At 49.3% G+C, this 19635-nt stretch overlaps 5 protein-coding genes across 5 annotated transcripts; 3 read left to right on the top strand and 2 right to left on the bottom strand.

Annotated features, from left to right (window-relative positions):
- Positions 1-2219: 2219 nt before the first annotated feature.
- Positions 2220-2801, top strand: BDV38DRAFT_283218 (uncharacterized protein; the record flags this gene model as incomplete). The annotated part of the gene is made up of 1 exon (XM_032060000.1): positions 2220-2801. The coding sequence occupies one exon, from the start codon at positions 2220-2222 to the stop codon at positions 2799-2801; it is 582 nt and encodes a 193-aa protein (XP_031913167.1).
- Positions 2802-7948: 5147 nt separating this feature from the next.
- BDV38DRAFT_271482 (putative MFS lactose permease) lies at positions 7949-9936 on the top strand (the record flags this gene model as incomplete). Its single annotated transcript, XM_032057324.1, has 6 exons — positions 7949-8086; positions 8141-8354; positions 8412-8761; positions 8820-9042; positions 9117-9544; positions 9670-9936. The coding sequence occupies 6 exons, from the start codon at positions 7949-7951 to the stop codon at positions 9934-9936; spliced, it is 1620 nt and encodes a 539-aa protein (XP_031913166.1).
- Positions 9937-10098: 162 nt separating this feature from the next.
- On the bottom strand, positions 10099-12230 carry BDV38DRAFT_247215 (uncharacterized protein). Its single transcript, XM_032054638.1, has 5 exons — positions 11730-12230; positions 11434-11660; positions 11092-11326; positions 10915-11028; positions 10099-10831 (listed from the first exon to the last, which is right to left on the bottom strand). Exons 1-5 carry the CDS (start codon positions 11871-11873, stop codon positions 10406-10408), a joined length of 1146 nt encoding a protein of 381 aa, XP_031913165.1. The 5' UTR covers positions 11874-12230; the 3' UTR covers positions 10099-10405.
- Positions 12231-12850: 620 nt separating this feature from the next.
- On the top strand, positions 12851-15437 carry BDV38DRAFT_247213 (flavin-binding monooxygenase-like protein; the record flags this gene model as incomplete). Its single annotated transcript, XM_032054637.1, has 2 exons — positions 12851-13296; positions 13359-15437. Coding segments are annotated over exons 1-2 (1787 nt in total), but the record flags the coding sequence as incomplete, so codon positions are not given.
- Positions 15438-17661, bottom strand: BDV38DRAFT_247212 (putative C2H2 finger domain protein). Its single transcript, XM_032054636.1, has 2 exons — positions 16078-17661; positions 15438-16014 (listed from the first exon to the last, which is right to left on the bottom strand). The coding sequence occupies exons 1-2, from the start codon at positions 17203-17205 to the stop codon at positions 15901-15903; spliced, it is 1242 nt and encodes a 413-aa protein (XP_031913163.1). The 5' UTR covers positions 17206-17661; the 3' UTR covers positions 15438-15900.
- Positions 17662-19635: the final 1974 nt, after the last annotated feature.

The raw sequence follows: 19635 nt of genomic DNA, 5'->3' as shown, positions 1-19635 counted from the left end.
TACAGTGTAGGATTGCTATATTGATCCCCCTGTAGTAAGGGATAGACAAGGGCCTGAGAAGCGTAGGCCTCCACAATACCTCATTATTTAGACACGGATCGCAACGGGCGGTACACCTCGACACGTCAAGTGCTATATGACACAATACTAGCGGTGGGCACTCGCCATAGTCCATAATTATGCAGTAGGTGGCGGCGTGATTTGCCTCTCATAGGTTCCTTCCTAGCAGTCTCACGCGTCAAGTCCAAGATGTTTCACCAAAGCCTGCCACAGGGTGTTCGATGTATAGTACCCCTCTTATGGTGGAATTCAAGCCACAATCGTTAGACCGCATCTTCTCCCCGCATTCTAGATCCCTATATCGTCGTCGGACAACAACCGAAGCATGTGCGTCATATTAGCAAGGAAACCCTAACACTGACTTGCTTTTCCGTAGAGCTCTCGGGATTCTTTATCTGGCCAATGAGATCTTTTCTGTATAAAGAGGCTGAGAGTTGTGGAAACTCAACAACCGGCTCGATTTCAATACATGTATATAGCTCTTCAATATACAGCGACCACTCGGCAACATAGAGTTCGGTCAACAAAGAACTTCTCTTTTCAAGGTTTCAACAATAACATCATAATTGCACAGGGGTGCTTATATCGAGGTTATAATCGGCAAGTCCTGTCCATATCGCCGGCCTTGGTCGGCCGTGTTAGCCTGCATGCAGGAAAAGTCATTGGCTACTACTGTGGATACGAAGCTCAACACCTGATTCTCACCTGACTTTCCTTCTTTGTAGATCGGGTCGTTGAGACAGTCAGAAAGGGATTCTTTTCCGAGCGACCCTCTTTTTCACCACCGGTGGATCAGCGTAGCCGCTTTTCTTTACTAATCCCACCTATAATCTTGAATATTATATGCACCTTGTGTAGCCTTGCACGGCAAGGGGGTGGGACTTTCGTTTGTTGGTACTTGGAAGCGTGGTTTTTGGGGGGAGAGGGGGCAATAGGCTACGCGCAAATGACGCTATTTAGCATAAAGGCAGGGTAATTGAGCGATTTGTTAGGCAAGGACTTTGTTTGTGGCTAGCAAAGGCAACCGCAATATCTTGCAACAATATTCTGGACACATGATTAAATATTCAAGGTTCTCTACATCTACTGCCTAAACCGGTAAAAGTATATTAATAGCATCCGCAATTCCGAGGCTTCGAGTCAGTAACCTTGCTAGATAAAGAATCTGCATGCAAGGTGCGCCATAAGACGTCTATTCCATTCCTTTGTACTACATCTACTCAGATCGCACAATCTTGCCAAGAAATACCTATCTGTTAGTTTGACCATTTACCCTTGACATGCTAGTAGCGGAAATAGAACTAAATAGACCTTGATGACAGCGCTGTCAGGCTGGGGTCAAAGCGTCGAGTAAAAATGATAGCTGCATGAATGCACAGTTGCATTGGGCCGCAACGACAGGCCCAGAAAAGGAAGCTAAGAGCAAGACCGGTGTTCCCCCTGCATAACCGGAATTGCACTATCCGAGCACCGAGATTTTCCGGTCGTGTTGCCACCGTTCAAGGACATTCAGGACTGAGTGATTCAAATCCCGAGCCCATTCCTTTTTTCGGCAGATGCCGAAAGCACTAGGTAGGCAGTGAGTTGGAGAGTCACGAAGTCTCCTCGTTGTGTCTCAGGGAGAGTCTCACCAGGGGGTTCTGGGTGTTCAAAAGGTCAAAGTTCAAAAAAACTTAGTCCGATCATCCTGAAGTTACCTTTAACTTCCATTAGCCCTAGTTCATGTCACGGTTCCAGTGGAGTTGGCTTTCCGCCAATCACCCGTGCGATACCGGCATTCTGGAAACCTAGGTTTACCGAGGCCTTGCCTCAATGCGGTTAACCTTGGCGGTGAGATTATACTGTCGTGCTATACCGCTTGCATATCTTCAGGGCTGAGACCTAGACACCGCCTACCGGGTTTGTAGTACTGCCGGACTTCCTTGTTCCGGCAGGGTTGGATACATCCAATGCCCCAGTTTCACATCAATCCTCTCTCACTAGAGCCTTCGTTCGGCCTTTAAAGCGTTTTAGTCACCGAGTCCAACTATCGCCTGTCCCTATCCCAAGGTCTTTTATTCGTTATCCCTTACCACCGACCCAATTGACCACCATAACCAACTTCCTCCGGCCGCGCATCACCACTCCTACCAATCAAGACCAACCCGATGACGACCACCATGCGAACCCACGACGACTTCCTTGCCGACCAAGATGAGCCCGAACAGCCCACCAAAAGAAACAAGGTTACACATCCCGCGAACCGCATCTGCTATGACTGGATGGTCGTATCTGGAAACTGTCACTATGCTAGGGACCGCGCCGTATTCACGACCTACCGCTCCGTCGACTTGCGCCTGAAAAACAACATCTTCAATCCCACCGACGAGCTACACGTCGTGGGCGCTGGGACTGTCCATCTCACCGTGTGTAGAAGCCCGCAGGACCCGACGTCGCATGTCATCGTGCTGGAGGACGTATTGCATATCCCCGAAGCCGTGTGCAATGGATTCAACCCACTGCTGTTCGGTAGTAGCATGTCATGTAACGCTGATTACTGGGAGGGTGCGGATCGAAGTGGACAACCGGTGTGGTTTAGTTTGCCGTTTGCGGGTCATACGAGGTTGGTTTTGGCGGGGGATCCGAAGGGTGAGTCTGAGTTGATTGAGGGGAGGTATTATACGCTTAGCTTGTACATTACGCCGGAGGAGAAGAGGGAGCTGGCGGCTGGGGCTGTGAATGGGAATGTAGTGGCGTTTTGATATATATATCTTTTGTTTTCGGGTCTTGGGTTGGGTACTTTTGTATACTTCTATGTCTGTGTACTAGGGATTGGGCTTGTTTGGGTATTGTATTTATCGGTTGTATATTATGAGTCAAGATTCAATGAAAAGTTACATTGTCTATAAGCTGATAGTATATGTCACCATGGAGTCATTGGGGAATGTTTAATGAACGATCTTGTTCTACTCATAGCTATATTACTATGATAATTTCACGCTAGATGTGCATATCCCGAGTCCGGCCTGCGCTAAATGTTTCAACAGTTAGACTCTGTCGGGTTAATAGAATTCTGATTGATTGATTGATTGATTGGTATACCCAATCCGCTCCTCCCGATAGACTCAACCTCTAGCAAGCTCTATTCCGGGGGATCATGTTACTAAACATACTTGAATCGATACATCTCTAAATATTACATCCTCCTAATTTGCTGGGCGGTGTAAGCATCTCCTACGTCGACAAGTTATAACTTTGCGATCAATGCTTTGCTTGATGCATTTCTTCAATGCCTGCTGGGACATTTTGTCTGAGGAAATCTACGGAAATGTTCTTGTCTGTATACTCACTGTCTTAGATAATCTAGGTAGAAATCATCTCCACCTTTTTGCCCACTTCCCCGTTCCATATCGAGCTACTGAACAGGAGTTGCTGGATATACCTTCGCGGCTGCTCCATGTATATATATTATCTTAGGGGGGTATTGCGCGCCCTGTGCCAGTTACGATAATCTAATATGAATAATTCGGGCTCATAGTAGTTACCCCACTATTACTAAAGCCACATATCTTCCGAAGTGAGTAGAAAGAGTACAGTCGAGCAGTGGTTCGCCAATGTCTAGTTTCCTTTCTCGATGATATGAATACTCCAGCTAATAACACAGCAAGGAACATACTTCCACTTCTCAAGGATAATGGTTCCGACTAACAAGGATCTGCTCCAGAAAAAGCCCTGGGATATTAACTGGCTCCCAGAAATGCGTTAGCCAATAGCAGAGTGCGACCTCGAAGACAGCATAGGCTGTTTGACCAATTTTGTATTCTGCAATTGGTGATTAATTGGAACTCTTCGGTGTGTATGTATTATCAACGACCAGCACCTGTCTTGTGCCAGTATTAACCTCGTCAAACCCAAACAAAAGCCGTTGGCAAACAGTATCATCCCCGTGATCCAGTGCGAGACTGATATACTCGTAATATATGTCTTTGGGCTTCTGGCGACTAGTGCGATGACAGGCTAATGGTGGGAATCTGGTTGAAGCTCAAGTTAAGCTCGGGCTATGGATGGCTGGTTACCTCTCATGAACCTCAAACATCGGCGTGGGACTGAACAGTAGTTTGATGTGAAGTGCATTTCTGGAAGAGCTCGCTGGTCGGGTGGTAACTAAGTCATGTGCTGCACTACCAAAAACTCTTTTCAAAGTGATGTACTATGCAATTGGCCAGTAATGCGAAAGGTTGCAGGGTGCGGTCATTGATTAAAGCGTCCGCTACTCGGACCCCAACTCAACATTCAGTGCTATATCATATAGAAGCATTAGTACTTTGAATTCAGTGTCTGTTCTCCGTTTGCGAATATCTAACCATAGTCGAACCTGTATGCGCATGCATTTATACAGAGTCTGAATAGAGTAGTCGAGGCTATAACTGGTAACCCTGTCTGAAGTGTACGCACAATCGAGTGTAATGTAGCTACACTAGAGCGAAGATCACATACTTACTATATCACTCTTAGCCTTGCCATCTTTTTCATCTTGCTTGACGCTGACTAGAGTCTATTGCCAATCTTACTTAGCAGTTTCCTCATATGTTAATCTCGGTAGTGGTGTCTCATTTACATTCCATATATCTTGACGAAAGCTAAGGGGCTCCGATCATCTATAAATATAGATATCTCTATACTCGGAGCTAGAATAAGACACACATGTACTAATCCCTCGAGAAGCATGATTCATGATCTCTCTATTCAATAGTCACGTCCGCCTGACCAGCGATATCCATAACTCTGGGATAGTGATGCCTACGGAGACTCCTCTAGATTCCATTTCAGCAGGACAGGCAGGCTTGTTCCAGGTCAAATCTGGCAGACTTGTGTCCGAGAGACTTAGGGCTAACATGAAAGGAACCGTTATGTATATTTTGACGAGGTAACCGACGTAGTGACCTTCATAACTAGAGGTGTATGAAGCCGGCTAAGTGTATATTATATGTTAAGGGTTCGGCCACTCGACCAAAATACCTTAGGCATTTGATCGTACCTCCAACCGGACAATGGCCAACATTATATCGTAACGATTAGTTTGCACTTGAATCTAAAATATAATTCCTAGCAGGGTGAGGTTAGTGTTAATGTTTCCCTCGTTGTTGTACTGTGGGGGATACGAACAAAGTCTAGAATAGTGGCAATATCATAGCTTGATGGTTTACGGGCAAGAATATCGAAATTATGAACGTCTAAATAAGTGACTGTAGGTCTTATTAGAATGATTGTATCTTTCTCGACCGTTTTGGGACTAATTTGTCCCGATTGCCAAGTATGTGTCCAGCATATATCAGAAAGGTTCTCTATTATGATCCTGTTGACACTAGGGGTGCAATATATTAGAACCAACGCTCTTACAGTATTGAACGTTTGTACTCTTCTGGTTTAGCCGGAATTTTCCTTTGAATCCAATTATCACCGGTCCTGCTGCCTGGGACATAGTGAAGCATTATAAGCCTTGTCTCAGCTCCTTGAACATACGCTTGACCGCAGTCTGCGGCCAATCGCTAGTCAACCTCGTAGGCTTATTCGCTCTCGTTCGGAATCTTTCAAAGCGGTCCAAGGCTGAAGTAATACCTACTCCGGGGCATTATTTAAAAGCAGACTCGTCTAAGCAGTCAGGAGCAAAACTACAACTCCGTGCTACTACAGGGTGATGTGACTCAACACATGTAGCCAGTTTTCATCCGCCACGCTTCAAAGCTTTTAGAGTGTCCTAAATACATTAGACGCTAGACTCCTTGGCAAGGGTCACCTGCATCTAGATATTACCTTCGAGCAAAACAACATTCCTGTCATCAGAACAGGCCCATACCAGCATCCCCATCTCACACAGTCTTCGAACGATGGAGATGACATCTACATAAAGTAAACAGAACCGAACCCATTAATTAATTACGAAATCGCTAAATACGGCCGAGGGCCATGTCAGTACCCTGCAATACCAATGCACGATGCCGTATGCGAACAAGACCCATGGACCTCGGCTGCTGGTAAGTACCTGTCGATTATTAGTTATTCCACCAATCTCCGCTCCCAGTTATGTTTCACCTTTGCAAGTCCACAAACATGCTAAAGCTGCTTTGGTGCTCTTTCCAAATATCTCAGATGGTAGTTTGGGTAAGATCTACTATTGCAGGACCTGTTCATCAGTCTTAGCTTCGGAGTTACATATCTTACGATATGGAATACATTCCCCGTTGTCTTTATAGCAATCACTCTCAACTGGTAATAGATGGCATGCGTACCTGCTTATGAAAATAAAAGCTAAGTTGGTTTCATTAGTGAGTCTGTGGTTATTTTCTGGGAACCAAGCATCTCCGGATCTAACAGGACACAAGTGCATACAATCTACAAAATTGCAAAATTCCTTTTTTGGGTTAGGTGCGTACGTGCCGACATATTTAGTATATTGTACAATATGTAGGAGCATGTCTATTAGGGAAATCCTTCACCGATATCCCCATACGTAGCTTCACTCCACATAATAAATCAGTGCTTTGACTTCTAGCTCGCTTAGCACTTCGGAAATGAAGACATTCAGAAGGCACATGGGCCACCAACCAGAACCACAGTCATACTGCCATCCAGACCCTGTTCCATACGGCAATAATCTCCCGGCTCCATGTCGCCGCTGGTCCTCGGGTCACTAACCGACGTTCATCAAGTCAGTGCGGCGGCAAGTGATCGAGTCCGATCTTGGTCCAGTCGCCTCATACCAGCTCATCCCAAAAAATTTAGTGGTCGGTGAGCCTGTCTAGGTAGGCCTGGATGAGGCCACAGACCATCATGTGTTATTGAAATGTTCGTGCGAAAAGCTAACATGCAGTCGCGTGTCAAGACCTAATGGGATGCACTAGTTAGCAGTCCGGAGGCCTTTGCCATGTGGCCTGTAATTAATACTACTAGGTTCAATCTCTTTTTTCATACCTTGAAACACTGCGTTGAGAAGCGACACCAATGGAGGGTGTTTAGTGGCATAACCGGAGCCAAGACGGACCAATGTCTTGACATCGCTTAATTCCCGAGACGCTTTTACCCTGCAGCTAAGACTAGTAGCAATCGAATTCTTGACAAGCACTCAATCACAAGACAGCCGCGGATCCTAGGGCCGCACTCCCAGTCATAATCCCGGCTTAACGGACGCAGGTTAATCCTGTCAACCCCGGATAGTCCACCCACACAAAACCCCAGGAATTTTAATTAAATGGGGGCTGGACCCTGGACCTGTAGTGCTTACTCGAAGAGAAAAGGACACGGCAGTTCGGACCGATCACCGCACTAGAGTAGTTCCTAGATTAGCATAGCCACTGAGCATAGAGAGAGGTATGGCGTGAGCGAACTTGGGCATCCAGAGTTTCGACCACGAGGATAGCTGGGGAATCTGACCACACGAGAACGATGGGGAGCACGTTGGATCTAATCATCGAGCATCTCGTATTGGTCCTCCACAATCCACAATCCACGCCCCCGCGAAGCTAGAATACGGGCTAACTACTAACATATTCCCCAGATTTGATTTTGATATACGCTTATACCCTTTTTGCTACGGAAGGATCACTCCTTGTTACATTCATCCGCGGGGTGACTCTGTGTCCATACACAGGGCTGAATACTCAACAAAAACCCTGGCCGTTAATTTGTTCAGATGTAACAGTTTAATATAAACCGTATTGTATCGTAATTAATCCCAATCTGGATGGAATGGTATGATACACCGAAACGCTCAGAGTGTTATATTGTATATCAATTCCCCCCCTCACCTCCCCTAGGTTCGCTTTTTTTTTTTTCTTCTTCTTCTTTCGATCAGACTATGTAATTGTATCCACTACGAATCGATCTTCTTTGCTATCCTCTTTGACCCACCATGGCCGATAAGGTGGATGCCACTGTGTCCCACAGTGACAACCCGGGCGAAGCCCAGATCAAGGGTGTCAACAATGCCGCGTTGGCAGTAGCCACTATCCAGCAGAAGCCCAAGCTGCTGAGCAAGAGTATGCTCAAGGTAATGGCACCTATACCCTAGACTGATGGGCAGACAAGCCACTGACCAATCCAGCTGTACTGGTGTATCGCAGTAGCCATGCTCAACTCCTGTATCAACGGATACGACGGCTCCCTCATGGGTTCCATCAACAGCTACGAACAATACAGATCATACTTCGGGTTCGATCCAGATGAGGGTACACCATCTACCGGAATCGTCTACGCTATCTACACCATCGGAAACATCGTGGGCTCATTCACGGCTGGTCCCTTCACGGATTTCAAAGGTACCCCTTCCCCTTTTGCCAACATACATCATCCCGACTAAGACCCCGGGTCAATAGGTCGTCGCGTCGGTATGGCCCTCGGCTCCATCTTCATCATCGTCGGAACAATCGTCCAGGCCACATGCCACAACCTGGGCGGCTTCATGGCGGGCCGATTCATCCTCGGTTTCGGCGTAGCAACCTCCGCCACCGCCGGTCCAGCATACGTCTCTGAGATGGCCCATCCCGCTTATCGAGGTGCAATGACCGGTCTCTACAATGTGTTGTGGTTTGGAGGCGGTATTCCGGGAACCTTCATCCCGTGGAGGACAAGCGATATTGAGGGAACAATGAGCTGGCGGATTCCGATTTGGCTGCAGATGATCTTCTCGGGGTTGGTGCTTTTGTTCTGTTTTACTGTTCCAGAGGTAGGTTGTCAATCCAGGTTGACAAAGAAACTCAACGAGAGAAGCTAACAGCATCCAGTCCCCCCGTTGGCTCATCTCCCAAGACAAGCATGAAGCCGCGCTCAAGGTCCTGGCCGAATACCACGGAGAAGGCGATCGTAACGCGCCCATTGTGCAACTCGAGTACCGGGAGATGGTGGAGGATATTTCCCAGACCGGTTCTGATAAGCGCTGGTGGGACTACCGGGAGCTGTTCAACAGTCGCGAGACACGGTATCGATCCATGCTTGTCATCTTCATGGGTGCGCACCAAATACCCCCTCAACTCACGACTAGCCTCCCTAGCAATGATTAGCTAACTAAATCTCCATGACAGCTTTCTTCGGCCAGTGGTCCGGCAACGGCCCCGTCTCCTACTACTACCCCCAGATGCTCCGCGGCGCAGGTATCGAAAACAACAACACCCGACTCCTCCTGCAGGGACTCCAAAACGTGGTGCAGTTCATCGGCGCCGTGTTCGGCGCACTCATCACCGATCGTGTCGGTCGTCGTCCCCAACTCCTCGTCTCAACCGGTCTCATCGTCATCCTCTTCGCCATCGTCCTGGCACTGAACGCAACCAACGTCGTCGACGGTCCAGACGGTGAACCCATCGCCAAGAGCGGAGTCACAGCCCGGGCCCAAATCGCCATGATCTTCATCTTTGGATTCGTCTACTCGGCCGGTTGGACGCCGAATCAGGCCATGTACCCGGTGGAATGTCTTCGATATGAAAGTCGGGCTAAGGGAATGGGCATGAACAACGTACGTACCTTGTCCATTACCCATCCATCACCAAATCCCCCTATTAATTCCCATAACATCTCATTCCCTCAATCAATAAAAAGAAAGAAAAGAAGAGAAAAGAAAAAGAGACTAACAAAATCTAGTTCTTTGTCAACATCGCCTCCTTCTACAACACCTTCGTCACTGGAATCGCCTTCACCGGCGCCGGCTGGAAATACTACTTCCTATTCATCTTCTGGGACACGTTCGAGTTCATCATCATCTATTTCCTGTTTGTGGAGACCAGCAAGCGCACATTGGAAGAATTGACGGCGATCTTCCAAGCCAAGAGCCCGGTCAAGGCATCATTGAAAAAGGATGAAGTATTTGTTGCGAGTGATGGGGCGGCTGCTATTCAGAAGGAGGTTTAATTCAGTATCCAGGAGAGGGGCCTAATTTCATTTTAACATTTTAACATTTATTATACGAGGTCCCTGGATTATGCTTATTGGGTCTGGATCTTGGTCTGGGTCTGGGTTATCTCGTATAAGGTTATTGGATGTGGGTTTGGGACGGGATGGGGTTTATATTAATTTTCATTTCCTTTGACCCACTGAGTCGGAATCTTATTCTTTTTGTTTAAGTATGTCAAATGCAATGGCAATGGCAATGGCAAAAAAAAAAAAAATCACGAGCTTATGATTCATTGAAGCTGTTTGTTGTCTATGTCTTTGTACATACATATATATCATATCATATATCAACTAGGTATCCGTGTATATATATGCCAGAAAAGAAAAAGAAGTAATATCCACAGAAGAAAAGATCTCAAGACTAGACTCCACCATCCCCAACCAACCCAAAAGAAAACCAAAGTAACAAAAGAAATAAAGATAGAATCTATTGCCTGTGCACAATAGTCTCCCTAACAACCTTAATCCCCTCCTGACTCCCCCGACTCTCCTCATCCCAAGTCCCAGCCTCGCAAACCGTCGGCGGTTCCGAACGCGGCAAGATCGTCTGCTCATCATGATACTGCGTATCCGGCAACGACAACGGATGCTTAAACTTCCGTTTCCGATTACTGCTATGCATGGTGCTCTTCGAGTTATGGCCGCCACCGTTACCGCCGCCGCCACCAAGTACTTCGCTATCGGTTAATGGGTAGCTGTTGGAGGTAATGCCCTTGGTGCTGATGTACCAGCCGGCGCGGCGTGCGATGCGTCGACATAAGGGGTAGATCATCGGTGCGTTGCCGATTACTACGGCTACGAAGGTTTCGCGGCAGGCCCAGCTGCCGGCTTGTTGGGCGCCGTTTGCACCGGCCTGTTTTTTTTGTTAAATATCTTTGTTAGCTTTGGGGGACTTGGGGAATTTTTAGGGAAGGATGGGGGAGGGAGGAGACGTACCGTGACGATTAACACGCAGCGGAGGATACCGGCGGCCATGACAAAGATTCCGCCGCTAAAAAGGACGAGGAGCTCGCATTTCTCGCGCCAGGGGAGACGAGCTTTGAAGAGCATCTTTTTGGTTTCGGTTTGTTAGCTTGGTTGTTATGGTATTTATAGATGTGTTGAAAGGCATACCGGTGTTGGAATCGATATCAAGTACACATCTGTCGCAACGTTCAAGGTGACAGTAACGTAGACGTCGATCTGCGACACCGCGGGCTGGCAGTAGTTGCCTGGGTCGGGGTATATCTGCCAGTTCTTATGCATGGGATGACAACCGAAGAGGATCGAGCAGATGACGGCGATATAAGTGGCGCCGATGAGGACGTAGGCGATTTGGACCCGACGTTTCATGTTGATCAGGCCGGCTCTAGATCCCAATTAATGAGCTACTTATCTCGTTTTCGCATACGAAACCATCGAAGATATAGAGGAATAGAAAAGATAATCAATTCACGAAGGGAAATGGAAGCGTACGTCAATCGCGAGTAGAAAATAGCCATGCAAGCTTTCAGCAACCACAGCAGGGTTGTATACAACGACCAACCCAGAACCTGGGTCTTGGAGCCACCTACACGCAGACGGTATTCTTCTGAAGTGGGAGAAAGCGTGGCTCGTTGCTCGTCGGTCATGGCGTTATTGGCTAGACCCATCCACCAAGCGCCAACGCAGTAAGCGGCGCCCGTTTCCAACCCGTAAACCACCTGTTTTTTTGTTTCATGAGTACTGTGGGTGTGTGTGTGTGTATATGTGATGGGGGGGAAGTGGCATACCCCCGCTACAGGCATGAGGAAGTCATCGAGCTTGAAATTTCTCGGTCCAGCGGTGATCCATCGTGCAGTGATGCGGATGGCGATGGTGACAATGGCGATGCTGAGGAGGGTGAAGGCCTCGATGGTAAAATCATCCCCGGCCATGGTGGCAGTCTGGACGTCCGTGCGGGCACTCAGATCATAGGAGAGCAAACGGGGGGAAAGATCAGGGGAGGTAAAAGCGCTGAACTTTGGTTATAAAAGTAGCTTTATAACTGGATGGTGCTTAGCCCGGAACCCGGCGCACGGAAGATCGATGTATCCATTTCTATCCAGGGGGGGAAAGGGGACGGGTCGAAATCAATTCCCGTCTGATAACCACATGGCCCGACAGGTTGGATCTGAATGACCGTTGGAAGTTGGCAGCGGGGACGCCAAACGCTTGTCCGGTGCGTCTTGTCCCCATTCCGCTCCTAATGAATGACCTTAGGGTTACCCGTTCGGGATATGGTGGTGGCTCCCCGACGTTTGGCTACTGAGGCCGGGTGGACTATCAGTGGATCGTTAATTGCGGGAAGCGAGATTACTATTACTATTACTATTTATAAGGAATATATATATATATATATATATATATATATATTTTTTTTTGTATGCGTAGCTATCGCTTAAGCATTTTTGAGCGAGTAGCCTTGCTCGGACCGCCACTGATTCTGCAAGGAAAAGACAGATCCAACGTTTAGGGTTTGTGATGCATTATCTAGTGATCGCCCTTGTTTGGGTTGGCAGCAGATGTGGTACGTACATCAATCTAATGTGATATATCGCGCATGAACCTCTATCTGCTTTTGACTTTGGATAAAAGAAGTCTAATACAAATTGTTTCTTGTATCCATCCAGCGTGAATCTTGGGCTGTCAACTTGAAGAATGACAAGCTCCACCCTTAATCACTGCTAATAAAATACTACTAAATAACCACCAGGTTCCACTTGAAACGACTCCGACCCATAGACTAAAACTCCCACTGCAGACCTCGGGAGAATTCTCCCAAGGTTACTAACCTGCCAACCAACCATCAAACTCCACTGCTCCACCGATTATCCTTTTCATGGCCGTACTTTTTACCTCATTTGAATCCCGACGCCGCTTTAGCCTAGTCGTTAGGCCGAAGTTAGCGGTGGCGCGATGCAACCACGCTTCTTCTAATTTTCCTAATTGTCTAATTACCGTGCGTCCTACTAATTACAAACCTTTTTTTTTTCTGCCTCTTGCAATCTCGCCAGGTCTTTGACTATCAGGCGGGATTCCCGGACTTCGACCGTTTTTCCACTGGAGTCGCCGGGGAATGAGGGAAAATTCCGCGATCGGCATCCTATACTCAGCTAATATAATTATGTCGCTTGTCACTCCACCCTGGCTTTTCCCCTCCCTTATGCCTGCTCCTTAAATTCCCTCCTTCACGACCATTGCGGGGAGCGGCGTTCGGCTGAAAATCACCAACTGCAACTAATCCTGCAACAATTGCATTGAATGTACCTGTGAAATTGATCACCATGGAGACTGTTGACGTGACAGTCATCGGAGCTGGTATGTCCACCCGTCGGAATTGATACGTCGCAAGTTCACCAACACTCACACCACATCAACAGGATGGAGTGGTCTCGCTGCCCTCAAGACCTACCACCAGGTCGACCCCTCCGCCTCGATTGTGCTATTCGAGAGCGCGGCCTCGGTCGGCGGCGTCTGGGCCAAGCATCGCTTGTATGCCGGCCTCAAATCCAACAACATGCTGGGCACCTACGAGTTCAGCGATTTCCCCATGGATGCCTCGTTCGGTGTCCAGCCCGGCCAACATATCCCGGGCTCCGTGATCCAGACGTACATGGAGCGCTTCGTCAAGCACTTCCAGCTCACCCCGTTCATCCGTCTGAACACACGGGTGCGCATTGCGGAACATAACTCCGACGGAACCTGGACCCTGACCATTGACGACACCGACGGCGAGAAAACCGTCGTGAGCAAGAAGCTCATCGTCTGCACCGGCATCACCTCCCAGCCCTACCTACCCACCATCACCGGCCAAGACACCTTCGACGCGCCTCTCTTCCACTGTCGCGACCTGCCCCAGCACCAAGACGCCGTCCTGCAACCCAACAAGCGCATCACCGTCTTCGGCGGCACCAAATCCGCCTGGGACGCCGTCTACGCCGCCGCAACTGCCGGCGCCCACGTCGACTGGATCATCCGCGACAACGGCCACGGCCCCGTCTGGATGGCCCCCGCCTACGTAACCCCATTAAAGAAATGGCTCGAGAAGCTCGTCACCACACGACTCCTCACCTGGTTCAGTCCCTGCATCTGGGGCGACGCCGACGGCTGCAGTCCCATCCGCAACCTCCTGCATGGCACCTGGCTGGGCCGCAAAATCGTCGACACCTTCTGGTCCATCCTCGCCAACGACGTAATCACCCTGAACAAATTCGACGCCCACCCGGAAACCAAGAAGCTCAAACCCTGGATCAGTCCGTTCTGGATCGCCTCAGGACTCAGCATCCTGAACTACCCAACCAACTTCTTCGACCTAGTCACCGACGGCAAAGTGCAAATCCACATCGACCACATCACCCACCTCACGCCCAAAACCATCCACCTCGCCTCCAGCACCACCCCCATCCCCTCCGACACCCTCATCTGCGCCACCGGCTGGCAAGCAACCCCCCCAATCGACTTCCGGCCCTCCCATCTCCCCCAAACCCTCGGCTTCCCCTGGGCCGAAGACCCCATCCCCCAATCCGTCGTCCAACAAGCCGACGCAGAGATCCTCTCCCGCTTCCCCCGACTGGCCTCCCCACCCCCCAAACCAGCTAACTATGCCCCCCTCGCCCCAGACGCCCCAGCCGCGGCAAAACACCCCTTCCGTCTCTCCCGCTTCATGATCCCCCCTTCTCTCGCCAACACCAACTCCAGATCAATCGCCTTCATGGGCCTCGCCATGACGATCAACACCACCATGCTCGCCCAGGCCCAAGCCCTCTGGATCGCCGCCTACTTCACCAACAACCTCACCCTCGTGCCTCGGGAACAATGCCCCCCTCATCTCCGAAAGGTCCTGGAACAGGATTCTGCCGCCGTCGATGCAGATCTCGTATGGGAAACGGCCCTGCATTCGCAGTTCGGGATTCATCGCTACCGAGGTGGATTCGGGAAACGGAACCCGGATTTTGTGTTCGATGCGGTGCCGTATGTGGATCTGTTGTTGAGGGATTTGGGACTCGATTATACGAGGAAGGGGGGGCTGAAGTGGTTGGAGCCTTATGGGGTGGAGGATTATCGGGGGTTGGTGGAGGAGTGGATTGGGTCTCGAGATATTGTTAGTGGTAGTGATTTGGGGAAGAAGGATAATTGAAGGAAGGATTGATTCGTTGTTTGGGTTGGTGGTTTCTTTGGGATATATGTGTGTGTATATGTATGTATATGTATGTGTGTATGTATGTATACCCTTTTTCTTTTTGTATGAGTGTTGGGTGTTGTATCTGTGGTTAAGTATTTTGTGTTCATGTTGAGTTGTCGTGGGGATGGTTTGATGGTGTGGGTTTGTTTCGTGGAGTTTGTTTTGTTGTATCTTTTGTAGTGTTTGTAAGAGTTGGTCGGTGGTAGTTTGGTTTAGTAGCTGGTGTACCTCTATTGTAGGGTTTTGCTATTTTATATATATTTAGCTAAGACGAGGTATACGGAGGTTGAAGTTGCATAATGATATATAGTTACATGAAGGGCACAGTCTCCTAGACCAGACCTTACATCGGATATTCAAGTACACAGTGATTCCACTGCAAGGAGACTCTTTCCGAAATCAATTTGCCTTCAAATACGGATCCCAATAGTCTCCTACAACGCCTCTACCTACATACGTGTACATACATCCGGCTATCCCTCGCTGATGCCAAACCATTCACAAGATATCAAGAAAGGAAAGAAAACATAAAACAAACAAGCAATCGTCCCAACCGAACCGCTCGCCAAGTACATACAGGCCAAATACAAAGCATCATGGAACGTACACAATAAAATTAGCACAATAAAGCCGGGAATCAAGTCGAGAGGTGAAGGGGAGGTCGAGAAAGGTCTGTCGAGTCGCGTGGGGAATTCATGAGGTGTGGTCGAAATCAAGGGGTAAACCATAACAGGGGCAGGCTAAATCGACAGGCCATGCTCCAGGTCTTTGTCTTCCTGTTTCACCGTTTCACCCTCCTGCTTCGGGATCGTATCGGACACGTCTTTGCCGCAGCCCTTGACGAGAATGTGTCGCTACTTCCGTTAGTTCTTGGGTTTCTTTCGCTCGACAACCTCGACCTTCTAAAAGAATCTTACCTTCAATGCATCCTTGCGAGAGAAGCTTTTATCGCAATGATGGCAGGGGAACGGCTTCACGGACAGATGGATCCGTTTATGTCGTTTCAGGTCGTGGTTCCGGTTGAAACTCTGCGGACACTGGTCGCACTTGAAGGGTCGGTCGTTTGTCGGACCCGGTGGGTGGCCCGCGTGGGAGGGATGACCCCCATACATCTGCTGCATGGCCAATTGGCCGCTGTTGAACGCCAGCCGGCCGGGGAGCGGATTGCTAACGAGCGACATATGTCCGTTCGGATTGTGCACGTTCGTCAGCACGGGTCCGTTCATCGCCGGTAACGAATACGAGGGCCACGGCTGTCGCTGATAGTTGAGATGATGCGGGGGCGGGTTGGAGGCCACCCGTCCGGGGGGATGAATCGCTAAGCTGGTCTGACCGTAGGGGCCATATGCCCCCGAGGGATTCGACATCTGCTGGATTCCGGTGTAGGAGGGAGCGGACGAGGATTTGGTCATGTACGGGTCGTTCGAGGGTAGCGACGGCGGGGCCGGTGGCGGATTAGGGAGCGCATTCTGTGCCGCAAGCATCGCATGCGTCATGGCATAATGCTGCGAATTCGGGCCCGGCATGCTCGATGCGAGCGGTTGCTGAAAGGGCGGGAGGTGGTTCATGTCGTACGGCTGGTTCGGGATCGCCTCGGTCCCGGATGGGGAGGTCACCGAGTGTCGATGGAGATGGTTCCCGGCGGGGGAGAAGGTGTCGCGCGGCGGGTAGGGATTCACACCCGCGCTCCAGGACTGACGGGGTGTCGTGGACGCAGCGGCGTATGAATTTTGGGCGGGCCAGTAGGCGGCGGTATAGGACGAGGTCGGATCGGGGGATGCAGAGACCGCGGCAGTCGTCACGGCAGTGGTGGTCGTGGGCACCGGCGTCTCACCAGACTGCGTCGAGGCGGGCGGCGTCAGAAGGCTATTGACACTGGGATTGTTCGCTGGCGGGGGATGCGCGGGATGGGAGTGATACTTCACCGCGGCTCCTCCGATCTGAAAGTTCGGGGGCGGCAGCTCAAAGCTGGGGAGCGACGGCGCCGCGGGTCGACGGGAATTCAACGGTTGAGGGGCAGTCAGCGCATCGAGCGCTGTCCCCATGCCCGGTGGCGGAACCGCAAGAGCAGCCAGGTTGGCGGTGGTGTCGCGCGAGAACCCTAGCGGGTGATACAGATCGGCTGTCTCCACGGGCGGCGGATGAGCCAAGGTCGAGGTCAGCGTGCCGGCAGAATATCCCGTATCGCCTCCGATTGCCCAGTATCGATTGCCAGACAGGCCCCCAGAGACGTCTGGAGGATCCAGGAGGGGCGATGATCGCGGCTCAGCGATCTTACACGGATCCCGACACGGAGGAGGGAGATGCGATTCGGAGGGAGAGACAGACAGACTCGAGCGGATTCGATTTTCGTTGTCGCTGGATCGAGTCGACGGGAATGGCGTGCGGTTCGCAAGGTTCGTTCCACCCAATTCTTTACACGGGAGGCATATCCTGGCGGTGGGATGATACGTCGGCAATCAATCACCGATAACGCAGAATCCACAAGGGGAGGAAAAAAAAAAAAAAAAAAAAAAGGCACAGCGTCAGCAGCACTCGGGGCGAAGTCACGACAGCCGCATGGCCTGTTGTGGAATCGAGAAAACGATCAAACGTGCACACCGAGAAATGGTGAATGGTGGAATCCTATAGATCGAAGAAAGCGGAATAGCACCGATCGAGAGTCTGTGTGGGGTGGTAGAAGACGAGACAGTCCTAAATGAGCGATCGACGGATTAGTTGAGGGAGGTCCGAAGGGCAGCGGCGTTGTCGCGAGTGTTGGCGTGAGAGAGAAATGAGGAGTGAGGAAGAAAAGGATGAGAAGATGGAGTGGTAGTGTCAGAGAAGGGGAATGAAAGGAAAGGGCCGCAGTGGACGGAAGATGACTTTTATTATTATTTTATTTTTCTCATATTAGGATTTTGGTTTTTGTATAGTCCGAACCGGCGTATCAATGATTAAGGTGAAGGACAGGACCACCAACCCAAACGAGCGAGAACCAAACCCCAGCAAGAATGGGGACGTATCCAGACCAGTCCAGCGCCCGGTCTGGCCAGCGCGGGGACGGCGAGGGAACAAGCGGTCGTTCGGGTTTGAAAATTAAAATTATAATGGAAAAAGAAAAAGAAAAGGGTAAATATTAAAAATCAACTAGCGAAACAATAAGAAGGTCAAATATTACCTGACTTTTCCAAAAACATGGGAAATTAAAAAAGAACTTTTTTTTGTTTTTTAATTTCTTTTTCTTTTTCTTTTCTTTTCTTTTTTTTTTTTTTTTTTTTTTTTTTTTTTTTTTTTTTTTCTCGTTTGTTCCAATGAAAAAGTGAATCAACCCCGGAGACTAACGCAGTTTGTGGTTTAGCTCGAACCGGGGATAAGATTGGTCGACCAACCAGATTTTTCCTCTTTTTCCTTTTCTTTTTCTTTCCCTCTCGGACCTTGCTTAGTTCTGACTAACTCGGTCCAGTCAAGGAAATCAAAACCAGAGGAACGAAGAGAGTGTATGGAGTCAGAAGGGGCGAGACGAAGAGAGAGAGAGAGAGAGAGAGAGAGAGAGAGAGAGGGGGAGAGGAAGAGAGACCAGGTGTCCGGAGCAGGCCAAAGAACATCCATTCAGGGTAATTCAACCAGAACCAACGGGAATTCCTTGGTAATGTAATTTCTCACTGGATCATAAATAACTACTAGTAATATATTACTCGGACGATGACTCTCTATAATTATAGAACACAACCCATCAAGACGGTAATTAACACTACTGATCAACATCGACAACGTGGTTGACAGGGCTCCAAAGGAGTTCCAACATCCACCCTTTCGGTTTGTACCCACGGTCGAAGGCAACCTAAAAAGAGGGTCGGGGTTAAGGTACGGTACTTCGTCCCTGTACCCTGAGTCTACCACGACGGAAGTATTCTTTTCCTTCTCCTTCTCCCCGTAGACCAAAAAGGTTTCTAGGAAGATGAGACGATGATGAATCATGTCATATGAAAAAGCTCGTGACCGTCTCCTGCCGGTCGTTTGTCGTTTCTCTCCTCATGCTCATCATCATCATTATATTATCTTAATAAGTTTACTATGACTCTTACCGAATCGGGAAGACGTCGCATTGGGTGACCTCAACGACAGTGATCTTGCTCAACTCCTGACTATCCGCCTCTCCTGTATGCGGAGATGCTTTGTGCTCGTTGGATGATCAATCATCCAACGATCAACTGGAACAGGCCGGTGGAGTGCTGCCATCCCCATCAAAAAAACTCAGCTGTCTCCCCTGAATGAGTGTTTCCCTGTTTGGTGGAGCACGTAGAATAAGCTTAGCTACTGCGGTGGACGATCGATGCTGCGACTTGGGAGGGATCCGTGTTCGATCGACATCCGGAGAGAGTCTGCGCGAGAGAGAAAAAGAAATGCAAAATTAGTTTAGTTCCTTTCATATTCGCATTACATAATACGTCGATAGAAATCAAACAACAACCACACAAAAAAAAAAAAAAAAA

This window comes from Aspergillus pseudotamarii (genome assembly GCF_009193445.1).
Source record: "Aspergillus pseudotamarii strain CBS 117625 unplaced genomic scaffold BDV38scaffold_29, whole genome shotgun sequence".
NCBI classification, from domain to species: domain Eukaryota; kingdom Fungi; phylum Ascomycota; class Eurotiomycetes; order Eurotiales; family Aspergillaceae; genus Aspergillus; species Aspergillus pseudotamarii.
Note: the sequence above shows the minus strand (reverse complement) of the source record. Positions and strands in the feature narration are given on the sequence as shown.

What these genes read in the sequence shown, in the direction of transcription:
- BDV38DRAFT_247212 (XM_032054636.1), bottom strand. Translation starts at nt 17,205, where the DNA reads ATGGGGACAGCGCTCGATGCGCTGACTGCCCCTCAACCGTTGAATTCC. An exon ending in CTCGCAAGGATGCATTGAAG is followed by an intron (nt 16,015 to 16,077) that starts GTAAGATTCTTT and finishes TAACGGAAGTAG; the next exon opens with CGACACATTCTCGTCAAGGG.
- BDV38DRAFT_247215 (XM_032054638.1), bottom strand. Translation starts at nt 11,873, where the DNA reads ATGGCCGGGGATGATTTTACCATCGAGGCCTTCACCCTCCTCAGCATC. An exon ending in TCCTCATGCCTGTAGCGGGG is followed by an intron (nt 11,661 to 11,729) that starts GTATGCCACTTC and finishes ACAAAAAAACAG; the next exon opens with GTGGTTTACGGGTTGGAAAC. An exon ending in GCTGCGTGTTAATCGTCACG is followed by an intron (nt 10,832 to 10,914) that starts GTACGTCTCCTC and finishes CAAAAAAAACAG; the next exon opens with GCCGGTGCAAACGGCGCCCA.